This window comes from Nomascus leucogenys, chromosome 4 (assembly GCF_006542625.1).
Source record: "Nomascus leucogenys isolate Asia chromosome 4, Asia_NLE_v1, whole genome shotgun sequence".
Taxonomy (NCBI): domain Eukaryota; kingdom Metazoa; phylum Chordata; class Mammalia; order Primates; family Hylobatidae; genus Nomascus; species Nomascus leucogenys.
The window spans coordinates 115,756,814-115,784,502 of record NC_044384.1 but is presented as its reverse complement, the minus strand read 5'-3'; the positions used below and the strand labels follow the sequence as shown (position 1 = coordinate 115,784,502).

The 27,689-nt window shown below is 37.0% G+C and overlaps 1 protein-coding gene across 26 annotated transcripts in view; it reads left to right on the top strand.

The window, feature by feature from the left end:
* The window catches only part of ARPP21 (cAMP regulated phosphoprotein 21), a 157,433-nt gene that overhangs the window by 21,266 nt on the left and 108,478 nt on the right, over window positions 1-27,689 (top strand). For 7 of the 26 annotated variants that reach the window (XM_030812169.1, XM_030812164.1, XM_030812163.1 and 4 more), the window contains exons 1-5: window positions 20,503-20,585; window positions 20,671-20,844; window positions 22,587-22,753; window positions 23,709-23,750; window positions 24,530-24,619. In XM_030812169.1, the coding sequence (XP_030668029.1) occupies window positions 22,625-22,753; window positions 23,709-23,750; window positions 24,530-24,619 (261 nt within the window). In that variant the 5' untranslated portion in view covers window positions 20,503-20,585; window positions 20,671-20,844; window positions 22,587-22,624. Of the gene's footprint in view, window positions 1-16,110; window positions 16,454-20,399; window positions 20,417-20,468; window positions 20,586-20,670; window positions 20,845-20,871; window positions 21,798-22,586; window positions 22,754-23,708; window positions 23,751-24,529; window positions 24,620-24,824; window positions 26,696-27,689 lie in introns of those variants that run through there. The other 19 variants (XM_030812157.1, XM_030812153.1, XM_030812168.1 and 16 more) reach the window with 12 other exon arrangements.

Here is a 27,689-nt window from a genome sequence, read left to right as displayed (position 1 = left end):
AGCAATTGAAAAATTAATACACCTTTCTGGTTTAGATGATTAGAAGAGATTTATAGAAGACATTTACATTTTTAGAAACATGTATTCATTTCGTATTGTATTCTAGACAACTTGGTGGGTCCTAGAGACCGAGAGATAAGCAAAGCACAATCCCTGCCCTTGGGGAACTTACAGCCTGACTCTCAGATAATTTCAAGGCCCTGGGATAAGTGCTGAAGTGCAGGTGTGTAGCCTGATAGAGACATCAAGGTGAACACAGAGGAGGAACAGATCATGAAAAGTGGGTGATAGAGAGCTAGGAGATTTGTTAGTAAAGGGTTGAATCCCGTTTTGTTGGTTAATATACAAGTTTAAAGCAGTAATTCATCACATCTTGTAAGATTAGTTTCTCAAAAGGAGAAAACCTTTAGAGAATAAAGGTGGCTGGTGTGTTGTTCTGACTGATGGAGGGGCTTCCTGTTTTATACCAAAAGCACTATATTGTTCAGGAGCAGCTCAGTCAAAAGACATTGGTCCACAATGACACCTGGGTGTGTAAAGAGTCACATAAGTCCTTGTAATAAAAACATCAGAGAGCTGTTTTATGACAAGAGTCACAGGTGTGCATTGCACCATCTGCTGGCACAGGGAGAGCATGAGAGGCTTTGCCAAGGGACAGATCGATGTTCTAGCCCTGACAAGCCTTCCTGGCATCCTTCTCAGGGATCCTCAGCTTTTGGACCTTGACTTCTTTCCCCTTTTTGACCTAGAGCAATGCAAGAGGTGGTTTAATAAATAATCATGAGGTATCACTTCCAAATTATTGAAAAATCTTTTAAATATCTGCATTTACATGGTTCTTTCCATTTCCTCCAGGAGAACACAGGGGGCTGGTCTATTCTCAATTCTGAATAAAACACAAGACGGTGTCTATAAATGATCGGCCCGGCCACCAGAGGACCCCTTGCTTTCCTGCATTTCTTTGAATTTGTTCTTAGCTTCAGCTTCTGCCTCTGGCCCCATCCTTCCAGACGTGAGCAGGCCAAACTCTTACTCTGCTTCCACCCCCTTACCTGCACATACACCATACAAGTACACTTCACTTTTTGCCCCCTCAAACCATCCTTGCTATTGGCTATAGTCTTTGCCCTCGAAATCTCTTCTATGCCATCCTTGGAGAAAGGTCTGGAAAAGGAGAGCAATACTTGAACTCTCAAGGAAAGACAGAGGAAGGTTGCTTCTAACTCTCAAGTGTGTGTAACAAGAGGTTAAGATAATGACTAACTTCATTCTCAAAGTTCACTTCTTGGGGGATAATTATCAGATTCTTGATGGGTAATTATCAGTAAGGAGAATTACTATCTTTTGACTGAGGATTTTGAGTAAATCCTTCTATTCTTTTTTGTGGGATACTACTGTCTTTATCTTACTGGATGAGAGGTAGTTGTGGGTTTTTTCCCTAAATAATGAATTAGTCTAATTTAACCCTTTATCTTGAAAATTAGTGAACAATCCTATAACGACCCATTTGGAATTCACTGCTTAGCATACTTACTGAAAAACAAAGAAAATATGTAGTTGGAAAGCTAAATTGAGTAACTCCTTGTTTTCAGCAGATTATAAATTTCTTAAAGGCAAGTACAGGGCTACATCTATCTTTGCATCTCACAATTTTTACCAGAATTTTTTACACCTAGTAGGAGCTGGGTAAATAATAGTTTATCAACTTCACTGGCATAACAAGGCCTAATTACACACATGATCACACACATGTGGATTATCTGTACAATTAAAACTGGACTTTCCAGCAGACCCAGTGCTTTACTTCGACCAATTTAAATACAAATCTCAGCCTTGTAAAACATCATATACAGAATATAATTTAATATTCTCTCATTGATTCATTGTCACAGTATGAAAATCAGTTATTGAGTTGCATCATGAGAATTGTGAATTTGTACTGTTAAAACTTCACCTCCTCCAGGCATATCCACAAGGAGAAATGGCGAACAATGGGACAAAAAGAGGAAAAGAGATAAAGTGACTCTGTCAGTCTTTACCAGTAAAAGTCATGGAATACTGCTCAGCACATAGAAACATGCTGTTAAGTGTTAGTTGCTACTATAATTATTTAGGCAGCTCCTTTATTAGAATCTTTGAACTGCTAGTATACATTCTCTGCATGGAGTATAGAAACTTGAAAATAAATACAGCATAAAGAAATCAGAACACTTATAAATTTCTTATGACCGGCTATAAAATTCAAGAAATCAACAGTATTCAATTCTCATTGACCTTTTTATGTCCTGCCTCATCTCTCAAAAGAGTACTTTTGTTGGCAACAGTAATACATATTTCCTGGAGAGAGAGTAAGGCACAGTGGATGCCTTTGTATTTATTGTGTTACCTTGGGCAAGTTCCTTGACCTTACTGAATTTTAGTTGTTCCATGTGTATAAAGGAGACAGTGACATACCTATTTGTGGTTGTGAGGTAATAAATTAGATAATTTGTATAAGTTTTGAAACACTTTATGGGCACTAACTAATATGTAATCATAATATCTTGAATGCCTATTATGTGTCAGGCCTGGTGTTAGCTATTAGTGGTTTTAAAATTAAGTTTGAGGATATAATTTTCAGAGGTGTTCACAAGTAGACATACTTTGGATTTGAGATTAGAGAATTATGTAGCATTATAGTGGCCTCTGAGAGTTAAAGGTCAAAATAGGATGAGATTTCAGGTGTAGAAGAGAATTCACACCATTGGAAAGAATCATAGTGTGTGTGGTTTATTTTTAAGAATTAAATATGTGGTCCCATATAAGCAAACTCAGCAGTACCAATTGGCATACATGTGCATATTGTATGTAGTTTTAATACTTTTATAAATATTGCGAGATTTGGAGCAGTGATGAGGTGCCAGGTATTAGAGAGGTGATTAAGGGGAGCTAACAATCGCTTAAAGCAAAATGGTGATCCTTAACCTGGGTTTTATCACTGCTGCAAAGCATTTTCAACCCTTCCAAAAGGATGTCCTGTGATGTTGCACGTAGGTTTCTGGAAAGCATACTCTGAGATAGAGTTGAGTGTGCAGGATGTTTACCAAGGAGAGTTGTTGGGACCCACCCAACAGAGGGACAGGGAGGGGAGCAGGACTGGGCGGAGAGAGAAGGTGAGCTGCAGTTCAGGCCAGAGGATGAGGACAGCCTCTGCTGATCCTGCAGAAAGCTCTGCCCCTGGAATGACCTTCAGAGAGTCCCACAAAGGGTTGAGATCTCAGGGCTTCTAGTACCCTCTTGATCAGTTATTGAATTATTGGATATGGATTATTCTAGGAAAGAGTGTGCATGAGGTAGTGCAGCTCTGCAGCAGAGACAGTTCTACAAGAGGCAACAAGACCTTGAAGGGAGAATTGTGTCCACCAAGTGAAATCTACCAGAAGGGTAAAAAGAATTAACAAAGATTGCATATTCTCACTTATATGTGGGAGCTAAAAATTTTGATCACATGGAGACAGAGAGTAAAAAGATAGATAACAGAGGCTGGGAAGGGTGAGTGGCATGGGGGAGAAAGGATGAAGAGAAGTAGATTAAAGGGTACAAACACACAGCAAGACAGAAGGAATAGATTCAATGTTTGATAACAGAGTAGAGTGACTACATTTAACAAAAAGATACTGTACTCAGGTGATGGACACCCTAAATACTCTGACTCTATCACTATGTATTGTATACATGTAACAGCATTTCTCATGTACCCTATAAATTTGTACAAATTAAAAAAAAATAACAACAGAAACTTCATGATGCCTAGAGCAAATGTATCTAAATGCTTACCCCAGAATTGAATAAAAATTGTGTATTGCTGCTAGGGAGAAAAGCCTTCACTCGATGTGGATCAGTTTTTTCAAAAAAGCTGTGATCTATACGGTTTTTAAACCCCTCACATTCTCCTTGGAACTAATAATCAATCACCTACAAATCAGAGTCTCTCCCACCTGGACTGAAGCCCAGTTTGGGTGCATAGTTGTTGCATCTGACAATAATTTAATCCCCAGACAAATTTTTATACTTTGAACTTTTTATTATGGAAATTTTTTAAATGTGCACAAAATGGAGGTAATTGTGTAACAAATCCCCCCGTATGCATCATGAAGCATCAGCATTTTGCCCTTCTTGTTCCAGAGAAATTTTTAATAGCACAAAGCACAGCTTCCCGTGTTGATCGGAGACAGATCTGGAGGGATGTGTCCTCGGAGTGGGGTGAGATTTCGCAATGTTTGAAGTTAGGAACATCTCTTAATAGCACTGACGTGAGTGAAGTTGAAGCTGTCAGAGCCACGGTTCTGGGAAGTGGCACGCTCACCCCCACAGCCCTCCGGAGTAATGCTGGGCCATATACTCTCATTTCCACCGTCCCAGCTTGCCTGCTGGGCCGTGGGAATTGGATTTGGACCTGGAATGTGTGCTGATGCCTGAGGCTATCTTAATGCTTCATGGCACCCAAGAAGGCCATACTTGGCATCTCAAAAAAGGTGCAGGGCATTTAACATGTTTGCTTTAGTTTTGTAATTATGCTCTGTAACCGAGGGTCCTCTTGGAAATTGTTGCACATGAAAGTGAACTGTCCAGTCGTCCATGTTCTTGGCAAATTTTCAGCCCACTATAAAACGAAAATCAAAATCTCTGTTTGAGAAAGGAGTATCTTCAAAAAATCTTGCAGACAATATCTATAGCAACGTTTGAAATCTTAACAGAACCCTGTGACTTGAACATCTATTTTTTAAAGTTTGATTTTGTTTTTAATTGACACGTACATATTTATGGGGTATAATGTGGTATTTCAACACATGTATTCATTGTGTAATGATCGAATCAGAGTAATTAGCATATCCATCACCTCAAATACTTGTCATTTCTTTGTGGTGAGAACATTAAAAAATCCTCTCTTCTCGCTTTTTGAAAATATGCAATACAATATTGTTAACTATAGTTACCCTATAGAGCAACTTCTAGAACAGAACTTTTTCCTCCTGAGTGTAACTTTGTACCTGTTGACCAGACTCTCTCCATCATCCCCCCCACGATCCCTAGACTCTGGTAACTGCTATTCTATCATTTCTGATACCCTGCAACTTCAAGTCCCCAGGTGGCTCTGCCAGAGCGTTCACGATGACGTTCCATTCCTGTTAAGCGATGCCTCTATCCTCAGTGGAAACAGCCCGGGCGTTCCTAGGAGTGAATCAGCAGTCCGCTTTACCCCTTCGAATTGAGCAGGAATTTGTTGGTTGTTTGGCTCCGGAGCAGGTGGCGGCGGGGGCTGTGGCGGTTGCGTTTCCTCTTTGAGGTGGGGGCTCAGCTGTTTCCTTGGTCACGCGCCCCTGGTAAGTGCCTGGAGGAGGCAGAAGGCCAAGAATACAGCTGAGACTTGGGCTGCTGCCAACTCCCAGCAGCTGCTGCTCTGTTCTCTGAGCTGGAACCAACTCCAGGCTGCTATGTGGCCTGATCTGGCATTCAGGGAGGGGCTTCAGAGGAGTGTCACTTGCATACTCGGAGTGACTTAGCCCACCTGCTATTTTGTGTGTGTGTAACCTAATTCAAGTGAGACTTCTCCAACATTCAAATTACATGAAAAATTTTAGGTCACTGAAAGAAACAAACTTTTCGCTCCTTTGGAGGCCAATGAATTTGCAGATCTTAAAGGAATGATTTTAAAAGTTAAAAGCTGAGTGGACCACCCTAACTCAGAATACACGAGTTTAATATAAGTGTGTCTTGGTTTATATTTATGTCTGTCTACATATGCACAAAAGCAACTTGGAAAGAATACAGGACTAGAAGAAGAACAGAGTCCTAGGTTTTATGTGGCCTTTATGTAGATAAATACAAAGGACAACACCATTGCCCTTGGCCTAAGTTTTTTTTTAATATGATAACAAGATCATAAACGGCCTAAGCTTTTTTTAATATGATAACAAGATCATAAAACTCTCATGAAGTTATGAGAGCTTGTTTTCGAAGTAAAAATTTAAAGTAAGTGGAAAGTTCTGAGCAAAGTGCTATACATGGACACTCTAAAAATATGTGCAGAATCAAAATGTGTACTTAGATACCACATACATACATCCATGTATCTAGTTCTACATTGCAGTAGTTAATAGGTCTTTTCAAATGACTTTAACACTGAGCTGTTTTGTATAGTGAAAACATTCATTTGGAGGTAAGAGGGTTATATCAAACATTCAGGATTTAGTCATTTCCTATATTTGAGAAACAAGAAAAGAATCCTCTGGGTAAATATTGCATTTGTTCATGAAACCATCCTCGTTTTCAAAAGCGCAGCTGCAGATGAAGAGCTACTTAATGAACCCTATTCCATTTTTTAAAGAGTTAATACAACTTCCCCTAGAGTCTCCTAGAAGGCAGGGCTATACTCTAGTCATCGTTGTAATGCTTGTTCTCATCAAGGTATTTAGTTAGTGTGTGCACAATATGTGGAAGGCAGTAAAATGTATCCTGCTCGTTAATGGTTTTTTAAAGGAAACGTGATAGAATGTGCGCATTGTTGTGGTTTCTAAAACACCCAGATCATTGCTCACTGTATGATGGCTCAACTGATCTGTGCCCATATCCTCAGAACCTCAACTCCAACCTTGCAGTTCAAATAATAGTGGTTGGAAGCAGGAGCTGATTAAAAGTGGCAAACCTACTTGGGGGATACTCAGTCAAGGAGATTAATAAATAGTATATACTGAGAATGATACAAAAGAATACCGATGTTGTCACTTATACACCATTCCCTGAATCTAAACCTACCAAGCAGAAGGGAATTTACTTTCTTTAAATGGAGTTATAGGGTATTCCCACAAACTTATTTTTTTCTGAATTTTTTTTTACTGGTTTCTTGTAGAGGGAAGCAAGCTTAGAACAAAAGATTCCAGTCAGTGGCTCCACACAAAAATATCCCTGAATTCTTAAGAAATTTTAGCCCAAGTCATATTGCAAAATTATTCTTGACTTTGTTTTTAGTGATTTCGAGTTGTTTTGATTTTGACGTTTATTCCAAGCACAAAACATATTTTATGATAATTTAAATGTTTATTTAATTAATCTTGACATTCTTTTGGCATTATTCAACTAGTTTTAAAATTTTTGTTAAATTATTTCATTGTGTGTAGGTTAGGGTTTTTATTTTAGTTTGTCTTTGACATTAATTTCAAACATACCTTTTTTATAGACTAAATTCCTTTTATTGCACATTTTATTAAATGTACTTCTTAATTTTAGCTTTATTAACAATTTTTCCATTGTCTTTACTTTTCTATTTTTTGATTAAATGGGTAATTATATTTCAACCACAAACATGCTTTACAGTGTGATTAACACTGCAAATAGGCATCCAGATTAATTCATTATTTTCTATCTCTTCTCAGTCTTTATGTTTATAAAAGTAAACAGGTTTTTTTGAGATTTGGAAAGGTTAGAATAAACATGCAACCTCAACTATCCCCTGTGGTTCTGTCCACCTGAATTGCCACTGGCATCACTATGGCATGCCTTTAGTATTTATTGCCGGGCATGTAGTAACTATTTTTCTCACTCATTTCAAAAGCGTATGGATAAAATTGAAGTCCCAGAACCAATCCGTCAGAATTTAGGCTCTGCCTCACCCCTAGAGTGAAATATTTGATGTGCTTCATGTATCTATGACTCAGCTTCCTCCACTCTAAAATGTGACTCTTTAAGGGCTAGTCCTATTATCCTGTATTCTTTAATCAAAATACTGTCAGGCACAGAGTGAGTCTCCAATAAGTATATTTAAATTGTTTTAAATTGATACTATTTATATTGACATTTAACTTAATTTTTATTCAAAATTTCAAACTGTATCATAGTAAAACTAGTTTTATTTAGCAATGTGATTTGTGGCAGTGATAATGATAATGGGGAACTAATTTAAGAATGAAACCACAGTCATTTTGCATTGTGATTAGGTATCATAATCTCATGACTAGTTAAATTTATGTATTAATTCATTAAATAACTAATTCATCAAGTTATTATTGAATTCCAAGCATTCTACTAGATGTTTTAGTACAATATTCCTCATTTTAAAATAACTTATGTGAGAGAGGGATAAGTCACTTTCAGATTCTTCTCAAAGAAGCAGCAATCTTTGTGCATTGACCCTTGGAAGTTGGACTCTATTTGTAGCTTTGATCACTTCTTAATATATTTGAGAGAGGTGCTAGATTAAAAGAAGAGTAAAAGATATGTAAGTGTCCTTCTAGTTAATTAAAAGGAAATGTAATCTAGCCTTAAATTGGATTATAATGCATGACAAGTTAATTTATAATGAAATTTTGCAATGGTATTGATGCAGTATCACTCCAAAATACTGCACTTTGGAAGTCAGCAAGTCTTGAAGGTCACCTGCAGTACTTCTATTCTTGAGGAAGAAGAAGAAGAGGAAGAAAAAGAAGGAGAAGGAGAAAGAGAAGGAGAAGGAGAGGAAGAAAAAGAAGGAGAAGGAGAAAGAGAAGGAGAAGGAGAGGAAGAAGAAGGAGGAGGAGGGGAAGAAGAAGAAGAAGAGGAGGAGGAGGAAGAAGAAGAAGAAGAAGAAGAAGAAGAAGAAGAAGAAGAAGAAGAAGAAGAAGAAGAAGAAGGAGGAGGAGGAGAGGAAGAAGAGGAGGAAGAAGAGGAAGAAGAAGAGGAAGAAGAAGAAGAAGAAAAAGAAAAGAAGGAGAAGGAAGAAGGAGAAGAAGAAGAAAGAAGAAGAAGAAGGAGAAGGAGAAGGAGAAGGAGAAGGAGACGGAGACGGAGACGGAGACGGAGACGAAGACGAAGACGAAGACGAAGACGAAGACGAAGAAGAAGAAGAAGAAGAAGAAGAAGAAGAAGAAAAGAAGAAAAGAAGAAGAAGAAGAAACTCATAAAGTAAGTGAGAACACAAATTTCCCTCTCAGGAAATTGACAATGTCCCTCCCTCAGAAATGTCTTGCAACTATTCATTGTAAAGTATAATCTCTGACTTTGTTCTTATCCATTTTTGGGGAAAAGTATTCCTAAATATAGAAGTGTAAATTTTTGGAAGTGTATATTTTTTAATAAATTAAAATAAAATGGAAACCTAAAAAACAGAGCATTTTTAGTATTTGGATGGGCAGCATTTCTTTTCAGTTTTGCAGCATCACCTTAAGTGTGGCATCTTGGGGAGCCTAGTGGATTGCCAGTAGAGCAAATAGCCAATGTATTCCACTGGCTGGCATGCTATCTTCTCCTTGCTCCTGCTGGAGTCTCTGAAGTGTAGAGCAATCATGGCCTAATCTGGAATTGGCATCTGGGGGTATGCCCAAGCCCCATATGAGTGGTCAGGCCACAGAGTTGCCAGCAGAGAGCTAGTGCTCCCAGAACTGAAAACGGAGTCTACTAGGATATAAGGATAGTTTTGAACCACACAGGATTTTAGATACCTGGGATCTGCTGTTTTTACATTTGCAAATTGCCAAGATTCAAATTACACAAATTATATATGCACACACATAAATATTTAAAATTAGGATACTAATAATGCCTTGTGAGACTGACTAAAAGTAGTCATTTATGTAAATATGCTTAGACTTCTTTGGTACTTGGAGATTCAAGTTACTTCTCTCGTCATCATGCATGTTTTGAGATGCAACAGGATCTCACTGTGTTCTTTACTTTCTTTATATCTTCTTTCCACTGAAAATATGTAATCTTTGAGGCATAGAACACATTTTTCTATTTAGCAGACTTTATCAAATACAAGGAAATGCTATTCTTAATATAATACTTAACTATAATTATGAACAGTCCTCTCTGCTAGGTGCTAGCAATAAAGAATAAATGACCCATTTTGTTTTCACAGTTTTATATTTATTTTTGCTACAGCCTTCATCATATTAATACATTCCTCCAAATATTTCATATTCTACTTTCATATATTTGCAGGAGAGTTTTTGACAGTTGGGTCTTCCTTCCTTCCTTCCTTCTTTCTTTCCTTCCTTCCTTCCCTCCTTCTTTACCCCTAATTATCATTATGAGTAAAGAACAGTAATAATTTCTCCCACTACATACGATTTTTCCCAAAGATTAGGCCTTAGGCTTTATTAAGGAGACTACTCAACAAAAAAAGATTCCACTTCTGAAAGTACCTTGCTATATGTTACAAATGCAACTACTGGCTTCTCCTTTCTTATCTACTTTAAAATCTTGAAGTTTTCACAAATAAGCCCACAGCTCAGAAGCTGAATATTTCATATTACATAAGATTGACAGACAGTTCATTTCTGTGATATATCAAATTGTAAATTTGATTCTTTTTTGGATAATTTTACCCTGGCAATTTCCACATCCATAGTTTGGATGTAAACTCTTTTAAACGTTCAAAACCGCACTTTCTTATGTTTCCATTCTTTTGGGTAATGCCAGATTTTCAGCCTCCATTTCAGGGACCAGATTGTTCCATTTGTCATAGGAATGCCACATCACATTTTCCTTTCAAGTGCAAGGTTACACATTACAGACACCCAAGAGGGTGGGTTAACTTCACATCTTTCTTTCTGAAGTGTCAGTTTGCACTAGGTGCACCAACAGTTTTCTTCTATTGAAGTGTCTGTAAGGTACACTTTAAGACTATTTTTTGTGCCCATCACAACCATGTACAAAGCTAATTACCTCTTCCAGGCACTTAGCTTAGGCATTGTAGACTCCATGAATAAAATCCCCAAATCTTCAACTTCATCATCAGGACTCCCCAGGGAGTTTCTGCGCACAATTTAACCCTTTTTCTTCAGTACTAAATGGCCCATTCAGCCCTGGGACCACACACCAACATCTGTCATCATCTGAGTTCAGATTGACCGTGTCCCTCCCAAGTATCAATAGTTTCTGCCAGTTCCTTCATTTAGTATGGTTTGAGAATCTGCTTTTTCCTCTTTCTTTAGTAACAGGTAATGATAGCAGGTTCTAATAATTCACAGAGATTATGCCAGCATTTATTTTTATAAGATCATTGAAAAGTATTAAATATTTTGAAATATGAACATTACAAAAAGCAAACACCCATTTTCTTTGACTCTGGCTTGCTAGGATTGAAGGGTCTTATTGTCAGGTTTGTGCAGGGAACACCCAAGTAGGAGAGTCCATCATGCAGATGTTCACCTGAAAATGCTTTTAGTTTTGAATGTAGTTACGTTCAACTCTTTCACCTCTCCTTTAAACAAGAGTGTTTTGTTTAAAAAGGAAAAAAAAAAGAATATCAGATAAAGTCAGTCTTACAGCAGGCAAGAGTTACCAGGAGGTTGACATCATCGGGCCATGTCAGCCTTTTTAGGTAGAGCATGCTGGTGTGATCGTAATTCTCACATTGAATGATGATAGGTAGGCCAAACTCAAACTGCAGCCCTTCTCTTACAGATGACCAACCACATGGTCTCTTTCAGTTATTTTAAAAGCAGGGCATCTGGAGTCCAATCAGCATGGCCACAGATGGACCCAGAGCCTGAGTGCTGCCTGCCACAAACAAACACATGCCAATTCAGATGGTTTAAGTGGGAAAGTACCTACTGGCTAAGCTGTGGACACATTGCAAAAAAAAAAAAAAAAAAAAAAACAATGAAAAAAAACAAAAGAAAAAAACGCAGATTCTGCTCCATCAATGTGTTGTGAGGCTCCTGAAAATGTTTTCCTCCCAGGAATGTATTCATTTATCCTTTCAGCAAGCTAGTATTGATAGTGCTCCTGCTCTGCACTAAACAGTTGGAAGATACACTGGCTTGAGGGCCCTCTCTGTCCAAGGAACTTAGAGTCTAGTGCTGGCATTCTTCACCTGGAACATTTATTCAAAACGCGAGTATTTAAAGCATGGCCCCAAACACAAGTCAAACCGTTGACGGCTTGGAAATAAAGGCTTTGAGACACTCTTTTGCATATTTATTTTCATATGCCATACATTTGTTGTACCAGAGTCTCTGTAAGTCCTCTCTCTGAAGGCACATAGCTCCTTTCACTCCCCTGGCTGCTTTCCTTGTCTCCCAGGAAAAGAGACATCAGATGGAACACACTTCTGCAATCCGTTCTTCAGCACTTGAGGTCCTGAACATGGACCCTTTTCCTGCAGTACATTCACACCCATTCTCAGGTAGTTTTGTTGTTATTCTCTTGCATTTTCCATTTAAACACACCAAAAGATATTTAACTGTGGTGAGGAAAAATTCCAACACAATGTTGCTACCAAAATAAATGCCAATGTCAAATGAATTTTTTATATTTCAAGTTGACCTATTTTCAGAAAGTCTGAGGAGAGTAAGAATTATTTCTTGAACACTTACATTTTTTTCTAGCAAATATGTTGATCTCAACACGGCACTGTTTTGTTTTCATGACTGTCTTCAGTGGTGTTGATATGTAATTTTATGTAACACTATATTGGACAATGTAAAGAAAGGAAGAAACAAAACAGGGAGGAAAAAAACAAAAGACCCCAGCATTTAAGAGGAGGCAGAGCAGGCACATGTGATGAGAACATACTATCTTCCACTTTGTAATAGGAACACCATTGCCCCTGAACTGTGTGGCACTTCCTCCTAAGGGGAGAAATGACACTTCCATGAGGACCGTTAGAGTAAGCACTCAGAGGAAACCCCATGCAATACTGAAAGAAGTCAAGTGTGGAAGAAAGGAGAGAAAGACATTGCTTTATCCAGTTTTTTTGTCACCTAGCAATATAAGCAAGGCCTAGATGTTTGGCCAGTTTAATTATGATAAATCATGCAATTAATGATGCCTTCACTTTCTCAGAAAAACTCAGAAAGCACCAAGAGCCTGAAGAAACTCAACCACATGTGCATCATCAGTTCAAAGGTTCAGCACCCTCCTTTTATCTGTAATGAGAATATCTTTTCCATTGTCTCTGTTTTTCCTTACTTATATTCTTTAGTTTCATTAAGATAGATTTTCAAAATTAGCTTTCAAGAAGACATTGAGAAAACCCTAAGTTTAATGTTAGTAGTGTCATATATGTTTATATTATTTGCTTCAGTCCTCTGAGTTGCTTTGCTCTCAAATCCCTTTGTCTGCTGACTTCTGTAATTAGTTTCATAGCTGCTTCCTAGCAAGCACCATCTCTTTCCTTTCCCCAGTATCCTGTCCAGAAGGCCACAAAATATTCTGCACAGTAGCAGATCAATAAATATGCCTAGCTCTCTTTGAATGGATAAGCCGACTATCACAGAGCTTAACCAGACCAAAGCCTTCATGAGATCCAAACCTCCAGAAACATGACCTGGTTTTACTTTCAGGTACCCTCTAGTGGCTGTTGATTTAGTTTAAGAAAAAACTTTATTGCCACATTAGTTTTCATAGGTCTTTGCATGATTAGATATCTTGGCCTTTAGGTGGAGGATGCAGAAACACAGCAAAGTCACATAGCCATTACTGATTAGAATCCAGGTAGGGCTTTAAGCTTCTTTTCATTCACTGAGTCAACAAATCCTACTATGTGCCAGGCACTATTCTTAGTATTGGGGTTAATATAGAGGTACACAAAATAGGCAAAAATCCCCATGATTGTGGAGTTTGCATAATAGTGGGAAGAGAATCTTTTTTGCTACTTGGTTCAAATTTTGAGCTTTGTTAAAGAATGATTCATCTGCTTTTTCTGCGACCTGGGGAATCCAGTGATTGAACGAGCCATCAGCCAGCCAACTTAACACTAAAGAGACAGGACAGGCAGACAGCTTGCTGTCTTCCCTGCTGTAGGCTAGCAATGAATAGATGTATTTGATGTGAGGATAAGATGTAATAATCTGTGTAGAAAAGTCAGTCAAAAATGATCCCTGTAGTACTCAGTAAAAGGTAGTTGTAATGATATATGTAATAATCTATGTAGAGTTATTAATAGATGTAATAGTCTATGTAGAAAACCCTGTAGTACTCAATAAAAGGTAGTTGTTTCATTGGTGTGGTTGTTGAATCTTGTAGAAAGAGAATGCTATTAAGATGTTAACACAAAACTATAGCTCAGAGCTGCCCTATATAACTGGAAACTCCCTTTGTTCCTATGTCTTCTGAAATTCCATGAGCTATACTTAGGATGGCAGCATACATCCGTTTCTGCTAATCTCTCTCTGCCCTCTCTCCCTCCCTTTTGGAAGTGGAATACACCTCCTGTGACCATAGCTTCTGCGATCACATATCCTTTAGGCTCACATTTTGCCTTTTAATTTTGGGGACTTGCCCCCTTTCATTCTTTTGTGCCCTTAGAAAGAAAACCCTTTCATTCATTTTGCTGTTAGAGAGGGAGCTGCGGTCACAGATGGGTAATTTAAACTTCTATGTTGATTCCTTTTTAAAAGGTTTGGGAGTGATGATTTTGGTAATAATAAATCTGAAAAGGCAATATTAAGGCATGCAATAGTCATTTATGGTAGCAAATAAAAAGTATTGACATGAAACAAAGATGTCATAGCAATGGAAACATCTTATTTTCCCTAATGTATATATAGGAGTAAACATGACTTTTATGGACATTTCAAAAATCAGACAAAATAACAACTTAGCAATTTGTCTTTGCTTTTATTCATTTTACCTAAATGTCTCTTCCTTTTTACTTTCTTTGAGAAAGGTTTTAATAACTCAAACACTTAGCTCCCATTTTGGCACCTCTAACTGCATCACATTTGTTATTTCATTGTTTTTGAAATGACAGATGCTTCTTTCGCATCTTGTAGGAATGAAGAAGAAAAGAGTTCATGTCAAATATAATGATTACTATTAAAATTAGTATTTCTCCCTCATTTATGAAGAAATGCCTTTTTTCTTTGTGTTGAATTTTATGTTTCTGAACCCTTTAAACCAGAATTGAAGATATGCACTTTATGAAAAATTATTGTTCCATTAGAGAGTGTCTCCGATAGAAATAACTGAAAATAAATAATGAATTTTTTTCCTGACATCCAGATAAAGAAGAAACTTTTCAAAATTTTATTGAATTGAATTGAACTGGATGTAGAACGCAGAATTTCCAGTACCAGTTAGATTATTAATGCCCAAACAAGAGTATCATCATTTCAGAGGATCATTTCAGGTTCTCATCCCTGAAATAGTACTGCTTGATATAGGAGATCATAGAATGGTGATACCGAGAGAAATATCTAGGATAAGTGTGTAACTCACTGAGATTAAGAACATTTTTGTCTTAGCAAACTTATATGGTATCATTATCCACAAGATCCCAACAGTACTATTTAAGTACCTGGGAAATTTGTTTCAGTTACACAAGGAATGATGAGGCTATTGCTCAAGTCTGAGATCCTGGCTTTTTGCTTGAAGATTAAGGAGACAGTCTTTTTGAAACGTTACCCATGTTTCAGCACCAGTACGGATTATAATTAATTGTTCCACATTAAAAAATTATGATGCCTACCTACAAAACCTGAGCATACTTTATCTGGGAATAATGCAGGCATGTGATTTTCTATGTGGCTTTTGGGAAGATGGGCACTATGAGTTCTAGGTGTGGAAGGAGGAAATTGGGCAGATAGATCTCAGACAACTTTGTGGCATTCTGATAGCTATGAAAAATGAGCCTTAAGGATTTTCAAAAGGGGAAGCTGAGCATAATATTTAGAAACCCAAATGTGTCCATGTGATTTGGTGGATAAAACCAAGAAAGAGACACACATACCATCATCAGATGATATGCTCAGGACATTTCTGTGCAGTATTTGTAGGCTCGTTCACAAGGAGAAAAGATAGTGGTCCTGTGAAAAACAATGTGTGGGTCTCTCTTGCGACATACTGGGAATTAATTGCACAGATTACGTAAACTTGCCCTATATTTCTAATAGAACCATCACTAGAGGAACACAGGTTATTGAAAAGAGCTCTGACATCCAGTCAAAATGATTATGTTTCCTGAACCAACTCTGCTTGTAGATAAGTCTGGTTCTAGATCTTGTCCAAATCATTGAATTTAATGTCAGTTAAGCTTCTTTGCAGCTCTGTGGTTTTCTGGGTATTTGCATTTTTTTTAAAGTTTGCATCATGCTGGAGGTTGATGACACCACCTTGCATGTGGGTAAATTATGCCAGACTCTTAATCGAATGATGTTGGAAATGTAAGGTGGTGATTTGCCTGTATGGGTTATGGAAGTTTAGGCAATTTAAAAATCTTTGGACTGGTCTCAATGGTCACACACTCAAACTAAAACTAATCTTGATGCTGTCAGATTCTTGGCTTATTTTCTAACATGGAAGCAGAGCCTTTGGCTTCTTTCTCTGTGACATTGATTTTGGTCAACAAAACCCTCCTTATCTGTAGCAGAAATATGCACAAACTGGGCCAGTCTTGTGACAAGGCTGCCCATCAGCTATTGCATTTCATCCAGCTCTCTCATTCAGATTATTGACATCCTGATGTTTGTATTGTTCCAGGACCATATCCAGGGTAAGCTTTGGGAAAAAAAAATTATAGAGTTGTCTTTTTCAGTGAAATATGATGTCTGTTACCCTTTGTTGGTGAAAGCACATTGGCTGTACATGCATTGATTCTGGTGGAGGTGCAGGTGTTCTCTGAACATTGCATTTTCTCTGTCTAACCTTTTTATTCTTGCCGTGTCCACATTGGATAAATAGCAATGTATGTCACCAGGTACTGCTAAGATGAAGATGATGATGATGATGATGATAGCATTTAGTAGGTACTGGTGTAAGTCAAGTACTAACCATGGAATGTTACATCCACAGAACTAGTCTGTATATATATATATGTGTCATCAATATGTCAGAGGAAATTTTGTAAAGCAGAATTCCAATTTCCCCTCTTATAGTATCATTTTCTGCCTTTGATCTGTAGGTGTGTATATTAATTTGCTTATTTTTAAATTTATATTCAGGAAGAAAAAAAGATTTTGAAATGTGAGATTGTGTTAGTTCACCTGAATAACATGTCACAATGTAGAACATTCTTGCTCATAGTATAAGCTCAGTAAAGACTTGTTATACAACTGAAGAAATAAAACACTGGCACAAGGCCTTTCTTCATATGTTTTTATTGACAACAGACTTTCCTTAGTTTTAATGGAATTCATGATTATTATGGTGCTACTCCTGTGCACAGCTTTGGTATCAGTTCCTTCCACTTTTGGCATTCTGCTAAATGTTGATCTTGGTTATGTTTGATCCAGGTTACCACAGTTAAAAAAGAAAATGTGAGATCCTATATATAACCTTCTACATGTTTATAAAATGTCAGGCTCTTAGATTAAAGCTTAAACAAGGATATTCATTAAAACATTTATATTCCCCAAAATCTTAACCAGAAAATTTATTTTCTTAAATGTCCCTCTCTGTTCTTCCAACAAAATGGTTCTCTGGCAATTTTGGCATTTTCATAATGGCTCAAGAATCTAACAGAATGCCTGCACATGAGGTTGAGTTTAATTAAAGGGTAAAGCTCCTGGCTGAGTGTTTCTTATACACTATTGAAGGATTACATTTTGGGTGTGTAATTAATGTGAAAATTTGTCATTGATATTTTTGATCACCTTGGGAAAATTTCAGACTTGTTAAAGATATTAGTATGTACATTCTATTCATGGCATTGTTGCTCTTATTTTTGAAATGGTTACATCCCAATTACTTTTTTTTACTTGCTTTAAACTTAATTTTAAAGGTTCAAAATCTTTCTTAAACTTTAACAGAATAATTGTTTTGAGAATGGGTTATATGCTTGGCTTATATAGTATTGCAATATTTATATATCTTACGTGAGGGAAATTTGACAAATCAATCATCACCCCAATATACAAATGGTTTTCATTTACAGAACCATGCCCAGCTTAAAAATAAGAAGCAGTGCATATAGGCAAAACATTTCAATTTCAATAAGTAAATCTTGACTGTGTTGTTTCATCATAAAGTACCCATGCTAATTTGGGTTAATATTAGTCCTTCTCTTGGTAATTTTTAGCATAAATATTGTGAAGAAAGTAATACAGTGACACTCCCAATTTATTGATAAAATTTTAACTTTAATTTCCCTTTCATCGGTGAACTAAATTATTGCTGAAATTTGAATCAAATCTGACCTTTCTTTCCCAATTGGTAGCACAGTGATTAATATGTGTAATACACACATACACACACACACACAGAGACACACACACACACACACACACTTAGGACATATCTATTTTGATAGTGGTGATGAAAGACAGCATATTTGGTGCTTTGCATTTTGCCTTTCTTCTCTCTACCTTTCTTCCTCATTTCCACAACCTGAATTGTTACTGTGTTCAACTCTAAAGAAATAAGAAACAGCGTGAATATAAAGTGATATAGCAATTATTTTACTTGCTTTCTTCATGGTAAATAGTTTACAGCGCTGTTGATTAATTTCCTGTAGCTTAATTTGCAAACTATTGACAGCCTTCACTAAATGCTACCCAAAAAATTATGTTTAAAATAGTATTTCCACTAAAAAATCTATAGTAACTTTTATTTCGTGCATTTATATATAGTCTCTTCTTTCTCCTTCTATCCTTCAAACTGTAACAGTTGAAATTTGGCCAGAATATTTATTAACCAAATGTTGAAGAAAAGATATTTTTTAAAAATAGTTTGGGTTATTTGCAAAAATGAAAGAAATTGAAACAGATCAAGATGAAATGGCAGTGGAAGAGTCCGGTTAGTTTGGTGAACAGAAAGCTGAAGTAGGGTTGATTTCCTGGCACTGCTTTCTCAGCAAAGAGAACAATTTTAATCAGTTACAAAAATATTTGTGATCCATATGTTCCTCTCTGCTCATTCCCATATGCCCATTTTCTCTTTTATCTCGGTAGATGATGACTTTATGATTCAGGCATGCAAGAATAATACCTCGCTGACTTTAGAGCTCGGTGCTATTTCAAAACGTGTCCTGGTAATTACGCACACACATATATCCAGGCTGTCCCCGCTTTGAGTTAGTTATGTGAATATCAGTTTGTTCTTTCTCTCTTCCTGGAAAGAATTATATCTTGCATCCTCCTACTGAGGCTGGAATAATTCATCTAAGACTTAGTTTTGGAAATTACATTGCTGTTCACCTGCTGAGTGAACTGTACAGATATGAGGGTCTTAAAGAGAAATCAAAAGAGTTGCCGTGATCCTTGAGAACTTCATTCAGCTTGGAAAAAGTACAACAGAATCCAGAATGCATTTCATAACCATCACTGACATTTATGCTAAGACATATTAGATAATGGGCTTCTTAGTTAAATAGATTCTAATTTTTAAGACACGATGATTTCTATTTAATATTGAGAATTAGTTATAGTAGCTATGGTGAAACTGATCAAAATTGAAAACTTAAAATTACTATTGATTAGCAATCCAGTTTTGTCCTAAATGCATGTCTAGCTCTCAAAAGCCATATAATTTCCAAAAACGAAAGAAACATGGTTTAAAGTCTAATCATCCATCTTCATAAAACATGAATAAATCCAGAAACTATTGACTGTACTAGTGATTGCATTTTCAACAGTTGTTTCCCCTTGCACAACAAATGGCTTTGTAACCCAATACGTTATTAATATAGCCACAGTAAAATCCTGTAAGGAACCAGCTGTGCTCATTTAAACTTGGGAGAAGAGGGTAGCAAGGAGGAGGGAGAGAGGGTTTCTAACTTTCAAACTACATAACTGGGATGCATTTAGTGTTTTCATAGACAGGTATCTGTTGGAAGAGGTGTGCATGCTGTTGGATTTAGCCGTTGTGCACCAGAATAGCGTTATAGGGAAAAGGAAGAGATGCAGCCTGATTTGGGCAAATATTATTAGGAGCCCGTCTCTGTGTTTGCATTCAAGCTGTCTTTGCCACTGCTCCTGTAGGAGTTGTGAGAAAGAGAAAGTGCACATTATAGCGTGGATTGTTTTCAACAGGCTTGAAGTTTGCAAATCTGTTGAATCCCTCTGTCAGTGTTTCTTTGCTGTCAAACAGAATGCCCAGCTGGCAGTGGCAATCCCGATGGGGAGGGAAGGCTATGGATAGATTGTGTTCACCCTGCAACAAGAATATTAGGAATTCTTCTTCCCAAACTATAAGTAGAGAGAAAAGAGCTTTCTCAGCCATGCCATTATAAAAGTTTTCTTCTTTTTTTTTTAACTTTTATAGAGAATGTTTCATTAAATCAAAACCTTTCAGTACACTTTATTCAGGTAGCTTTCATAAAGAGAGAAACCACATAAACAGCATTAAAATGTATAATATAATCTATAATTAAGACAAAGCCTTTGGTTAGAAAAAGAGGCAAGACTTTTTCTCATAGGTGATCCTGATTCTCATTGAGGCAAACACACAAGCTTGTTTTTTTTTTTTTTTTTTTTTTAATACAAAGTGCGAGATTTCACTAAAAAAGGTTAAAATTGAAGTGAGTAATCTTCGGTGCATAATGCAATTGTTAATTTTAGCTCCTTGCGTGGGTGCCGTTCTGACTTGAACAGCCGGCTGTAGCCTTCATTAGAGAAGAAGCAGGCAGCTTGAGACAGGTGGAGCTGGATCAAGCTGTGAACGTGATTTGCTGGAAGCTGGTCATTAGTGTTAGAAACCCCGTCTTATTTATTTCATCCTTCACCCTACCATGATCATTGCAATTATTATTATTTACTTTTCATCTTTTTTCAGGTTGACGATGTGTCACACTGTGTAAGGGAATCGCATGGAGATGGGCATTCCGAACTGTTAATGGGGACATGGGACTCCAGTTGTCTCTGATCACTTGTGTGGATTTTCCTGGCGTAGAACGACAGAAGCCGCTAGTAAGTCGCCAAGACCTGCAGCAGGAATTCTGCACCAAAGGTAAAGGTCTTGTTGTCTGGCTGTCATCTCATCTGTATTTTAGATTTATTATTATATAAATGTGCCTGCTTGCATCCAGCAGTTCACTGAATGTAACCATGACAGGATCTGTATCAGAGACTCATTTGGCTTGTAGTTTGGAGAATTAGAGCTCAATTTGTTCACTCCATTTTAAATCTGGTCATGGTCTGTTTTTTACTTAAATGCTCTAAAAAATGAGTTAGGGCAACAGAAGTCCCCTACCCAATGCACTGAGAAACAAGCTGTTTGCCAGTGGAAAATGGAACTTTTTATTTTGTTAACCACGCATACTGAGTGTCACTGAAATATAAGAAATCCACCAGAATGCACTGGATGAAATATCCTAAAACCTCCCAAGACCTGAATGCATTGCTTACTAGTCACTTTACAGACTCAAACTACCATCCTGTTGGAAAACTTCCTTTTACATTCCCACAATCCTTTGCTGAATAAGCCTGTGTATTTTAAAGATATCATTAGATACCATCTGTTTTGTCATGGTAGATTTTAGCAAAATTTCTGTGGTTTAGATTTTTCTCATGCTTCCTATTTTCAGTTGGAAATAAAGTTACTGAATTAGTAAATGGTAATTGAATACTCTCAAGGAAACATATTAAAACTCTTATTCGTCTAGTAATAATTACCATTGTAATGACTGGGAATGAGACAGTCATCTCTTGGGATTTTTTTGTTAAAGAACTAACTTTCTAAGCTACAGCGCCTCTCTCCTCCTTCTTCTTCTTTCTTTTTTCTTTCTTCGTCTCTCTCTCCTCCTCCTCCTTCCTCCTCCTCCTCCCTCCTTCTCTTTCTTCTTTTTTTTTCTTTCTATTTTTCTCACAGCTTAAAAAAGTGAGGAGGAAGTAAATGCTAAATTATTCATGAGCCTCATTTGACAGCACATCAGAAGGGGAAGTGTCAGGGGTTTTATAAAGGTAGGGAGAAAAAAATAATAACAGATTTTAACTCTGAAAAGCCATTTCCAGTGTCTGTAGTCTATTGTGAGCCTGGAGAAGTAGCATTTAGTTGGGAAAGCTTCACTAGAGCTGCCTGCCAGAGACTTCCTTCCACAGGATCTTGTTGCACCAGCAACTGACAGGAGCTTGGGAGCTTGGGAGCTTGGGAGAGGGCTTATGTTTTTAATAATGTAGCTGTCATTTCGAAGCCTGGAAATGTTGACCCTCAGAGGTTTACTGCCAAAATTAGATACCATATTTATGCTGAATTATTACCTTTTCAATAGTTTTTTTTGACCTTACAGACCTTTTTTGACCTAGGGAATCATGTCTATGTTTGGAACCTGCAAATAGTTTTTCAGTCATCTTAGAGATGCTGCAGAACATCAATGCCACGTCTTGAGTCAGAAGTCGAGGGTCATTTGTTCAAAAGTTAGAGAAATATCCTCTTTTGTTGCTTCTTCTACCCTGTAGTGGAGAATGGGGAACTGGTAGTTGTGTGAGAGTTATGTGTCTCTAAGATTTGTTGACCCATTTTGATGGCAAGGTGTATTCACAAGTGTGTGTAAAGGGGGTGTGGATGGGACAACTGTATCTGCCTCTTGTGCATGCCTTGGGTACTTGATTTCATCTTGTTTTTTCCCCCTTTTGTATAAAATTCTCAAAATTGCTCATTTGGATTTGAATATGAAAGGAGAAATGAAATCTCTAAAGGATGATAGTAAATACCTTGCCCTGACTTTATTTTCTGATATCTTAAACTTCTAGGGCATAAAATCTTGTTATTTTAATTTGCATCTGGGAGAATGTCTGAGCAAGGAGACCTGAATCAGGCAATAGCAGAGGAAGGAGGGACTGAGCAGGAGACAGCCACTCCAGAGAACGGCATTGTTAAATCAGAAAGTCTGGATGAAGAGGAGAAACTGGAACTGCAGGTGAGTAAGCATGAAGAGACCCTGACTTTCATACAACTGTGTGCAGCTACCTTATTTTATTTTCAGAATACTTTAAAGATTTATTTTTCAAAGAGTTTCACTACTTATATCATTAGGAAACGCTAGTCTCCTACTTTTTCAATTTTTGTCACTTTTTGTCCTGACCCAGCCATGCTCTAAAATATGTTCTGTGGGGAAAAAGTCATAGGAAAGTATTTATTTTCTGAATTTGCACACAGCATCCCCTTACCAATTTCCAGAACATCTCAAGGTGTACACAGAGGGCTTCTCCTAAGGCAGCTTTAGACTAGCTGAGTTTTAAAAATGAATTTGCTATTCTGAAGACTCAATTCATGGTAAACTAAGAAAAATCAAAGGCAGGTGTTCCTTTGACTTTCATGGGCATGCTAAGGCTCAAATCTTATTAGCAAACAAACTAAACCCTAGAATTCCCAGCCAAAGAGAGAGTACTTGAAGGAGGAAAAAAGACTGGGAGTGATGAAAGGAAATGAAAAAGTGTTGTGAAATGTATCATGATTTACAAGGGAAAGAGATTTGGTAGAAGGAAAGCAAACTGCACTTACAAATAGCTTGTAAGTATTGATTTTCTTTTAACTAAACCACAGAAGTGTTAACTCTTTATATACCAACAATTAACAAAGGCAGATAACTGCATGATGGCCAAAAGACTTCAAAGCTGGCTTTTCCTTGTCCCCTTTCCAGTAGTTGCTATAAAGAGAAAAGAGCTAAAAAGTTAGTCAAAAGTTTTTTAAAGCTAGGGAAGGAGGAGTCCTCCCTAATGGTTGTGATGTTCTGTTGCTATTATTATTGACTTCTGTACTGTAGCCGGTAGTGACATTTTTCTCTCTTTCTTTCTCTCTCTCTCGGTTGTTGATTTACTGTTCGTTTTTGTTTGTTTTATTTTATTTTGTTTTATTTTCTTTCCAACATACAGAGGCGGCTGGAGGCTCAGAATCAAGAAAGAAGAAAATCCAAGGTAGGGTTCTTAACATTCTAGGTAGACCTGATCTCATGGGTATAAATTGCCTATTTTATATCAGAGTTAAAGCATTTGCCAGCATTTCAGATGATTGTGTCCAGATATTGTGGGGGATCTCGGTTGTACTGGTGCTGGCTGTTTTTGGTGGGGTTGTGTTTATGCATGTCTTACTTTCTGGCACTGCATATTTTTTAATTAGAGGATTTAGTGTTCAAATAGCTGCAAATGTATGTATTTGATCCTGTTTTCACACTTAGAGATTTGACAGTACTTTACAAAACAAATGACCACTTGTTTTGTTTTTATTTTAAATAAAATTTAGAGTAGATGTTTTATTCTCACTACTTGATTTCTGCCTTGAAGTAAGCAGATACTACTGTTTAGTACACACTCTTCATCCTTTTAACCATCTTCTCAGTCAAATCTCCTGCAAACTTAGTTTCAGTAAAAATTAATTTTATCACTTTTTACTCCTGATATTTTCAGGAAATGACAGCAATTCATTCTTCGTATGTTCCCAATGTGATGCACACAATTTACTGAAAGTATTTTTTTAATTTATCTATTCACATTCTTCTTTACTTCCATCCCCATCAATACAGAGGTATGATGCTTTGAGCCAGTGTAGACAGTACTGATTGGCAGACTTGAAGTTTGGTTTTAAAAATCTCATTTGGGGAAGTTATGTAAATGTGGAGATGATTTGGCAGTCTGAGAATGTTTCCTGTTTGTTTTCTTTATTTTCCTTTCCTTCCCTTTTCTTTCCCCCCTCCTAGTCAGGAGCAGGAAAAGGTAAACTGACTCGCAGTCTTGCTGTCTGTGAGGAATCTTCTGCCAGACCAGGAGGTGAAAGTCTTCAGGATCAGGTATATCCCCTTGTCATTATCATTAATTGCATGAATGGGATCCACCTTTATGTGCATGACTCTTAATTTGGTGTTAAACAGTGTTTTGGGGGAGAAAAATATAACTGAAGAAAATAATTCATTTTTTGGCTTCATCGCCTGCTTATGCAACATTCTAAAATAGTTTAATGGTTTGTCACAGAGTATTACATTTGTTTTTTTCCAGACTCTCTGAAAACTGCAAATGGAAAGGAATTCAAAAGAATTTAGATTAAAAGTTAAATAAAAAGTAGGCACAGTAGTGCTGAATTTCCTCAAAGGCTCTCTTTTGATAAGGCTGAACCAAATATAATCCCAAGTATCCTCTCTCCTTCCTTGTTGGAGATGTCTTACCTCTCAGCTCCCCAAAATGCACTTGCCTATAAGAAACACAATTGCTGGTTCATATGAAACTTAGGAAATAGTGAATAAGGTGCATTGAACTTTGGAGAAATACTTCTATGGCCTTTGGTGGAGATTTCTCAATACTGCAAAAGTTGTCCAGAAATGAATCTGAGCTGATGGTGACTTTAAGTTAATATTATTAATATATCACTGCATATTTTTACCCTTATTTTTGCTCCTTACAGCAAGATTAGTAGGTTATAAAAATTTAAATTTCAACAAAATTATTTCATGACAAAATGGGAAACTTCACATCATACTTATTTTTGTTTGCCTTTTAGGCATCATATTAGCTTTTATAAAAAATGGTCTTGCTGCTGAAATTGTACTTATTTTATCAGAGGCTGGGAGCAGTCAAGACAAAATTAAAATGGTTTACCTGAGCCCAGGGGAGGGAAAATTGATTAAGATATCATTATTTTTGTTTGGTTTGGTTTTGCTTTTTTCTTCTTACTTTAATTGAAATACTCTGAATTCCCCTCATGGAAACAGAGAGCATTGAGAGCACTTTCTTTAAAAGGACCAAAAATAAATTCCTAATAGATTTTGTCCTAAGAGTGTGTGTTTTTTTTTTCTAGCATCATTTTCTTAACATGCCACTCATGTCATAAGGCATGGACAGGCTATCTTTCAGTGGCCATTACTATGTTTCATACACATGCTTTATTTTACTTGGGCTCTGAGAAATGTGTCGCTTTTCTTCAGCATTTTATTTGTGCTTCTATTTTTAATGGAGATTGAAAAGGGAGAATAATGTGAATATCACGGCTTATATTATTAAATGTTGATTGATGGCTTGTAATGTACTGCACACAATATATGTTAACTCTGCAGAATGACAGACCCTGGGAGAAGTAATGCCCCAGTTGTCCCCCACTCCTAATGCCAGGCAGAGAAGGACAGCCTTTATAGACTTAATCTGCTTTTTGTCCCATTTGACAAGGTACCAGGAGGAAATTTTTTAAGGGATCAACTGTATCATAGTGCCCACTCTGGACCTAAGTCTAGTGTCTCCATACAATTGGTGCAGAGAAATAAGGTGTAAATGGTGCTTTGTTCCTGCTGGTTCCAAGCTCAGAAACCAAGACTAGCTTTGTAGGAGAGAATGAGAGCCTGCAAGCTTCTCTTTGGATTGGCTGAGGAGTGGTGGGAGCAGGGGGCTGATAGAGAACATCCAGACACACATATAAGCAAGTGGCCGTGCTACCTTTTTAGAGAATAAAGAAACAGACTTTTGAGTTTATATGCAATGCCTTCATTAGGTACCACCGGCACTTACAAAATGTGCGGACTGAATCCCAGAGAACACTGGCAGAAGTATACAGTATATGGATTGTATCGCTTCCCCAATGTTTGTAAATTCACAGTATTTGGAAAACTGCCTTCATTTTCCAGTGTGGGAAAAACTCTTGCTACCTGTATTACTTGATCTCAGACCCATACCTGATGGTTCAGTCTGTCCTTAAGTTAAAAGAATTTTGCTTTTCTAATGTTATACTATTTACCTATCAGTGTATTACTGCAACTTGAATCACTCTTTTACTGTTGTTGGATATAAACTTATCCTGTACCAATGTATTTATTAACACTTGTATTTTATTATTGAGCATATCAATAAAAATATTAAAAAATAACAGATTGTTTTTTACCAACTTTATAGCATTTTTGTGTGTTCTTTCAACACCGTAATATATATGCATAGAAAAGATATTTTTTTCCTGAGTATAGTATTTGTCAACACATGGCATCAGTTTGTACATTTTTTTATAGTGGATATTCTTTAGCCTCTGCTCATGCATTTATAATATATGTCCAAGCCTCTATGATTTTAGATTCATACATACAGAGGCTAGTCATTTCAGTCAGTTTTGAAGAAGCAATGAGATCACCTTCGTGGCCTGGGAGCCCTCAGTTTCCCTTGATGATTAACTGTCAAACTGAATCTTCCCCACTTCAGCCATGTCTTCTGGACCAGAAATGTCCCAGTGATTTCTTTAGCAAGTAGAAGCAAATCCTATCCCTAGAACCTGCCTGAACCTTTGCATATTAAGACATTTCTGTCCCAAACTGCAATAAATGACTCTATAATCAAATTAAACTCAGTTTTTACAAAGTTTATATATGTACATCCCCAGGAAAAACGTGTTGAAGTTGGAAAACTCAGCTAAGATTTTTATGATGAAAGTATGCTTTATTTCATCGTTTATATTGTGTGACTTTATAAGCATAGTGAAACAGGGAGTTCACAGTGGAGCCCCTTCCAAAAAAGAAACTTAGCTTCGGAGAACTTTTCTTTACGCTTGTTAGATTAGCCAGGTTTACTGAGAACCATTAAGAATCCCAAATTTAAGAGGGCACAATCATCAATTTAGTCACATGTAGTTTGAGCATTAGTTTAATTTTCAGTGAGAGACATTATTAGTCATTGGGATTATTTTTTCCTACATCATAAATTTTAATGTCACTAGTGGAAGGAAGCTTTGCCATCAAATGATCTCTTACATAAGAATAAGTGGGCTTAACGGTGGTTAATTTGTCATAGTTTTAATCATAGCGTAGGTTTTACATAAAATTGAAAAACATGATTTGGCTCATTCTTCTTCAAAACAGTGAACATACTATCAATCAAATGGCTGATATATGTGAG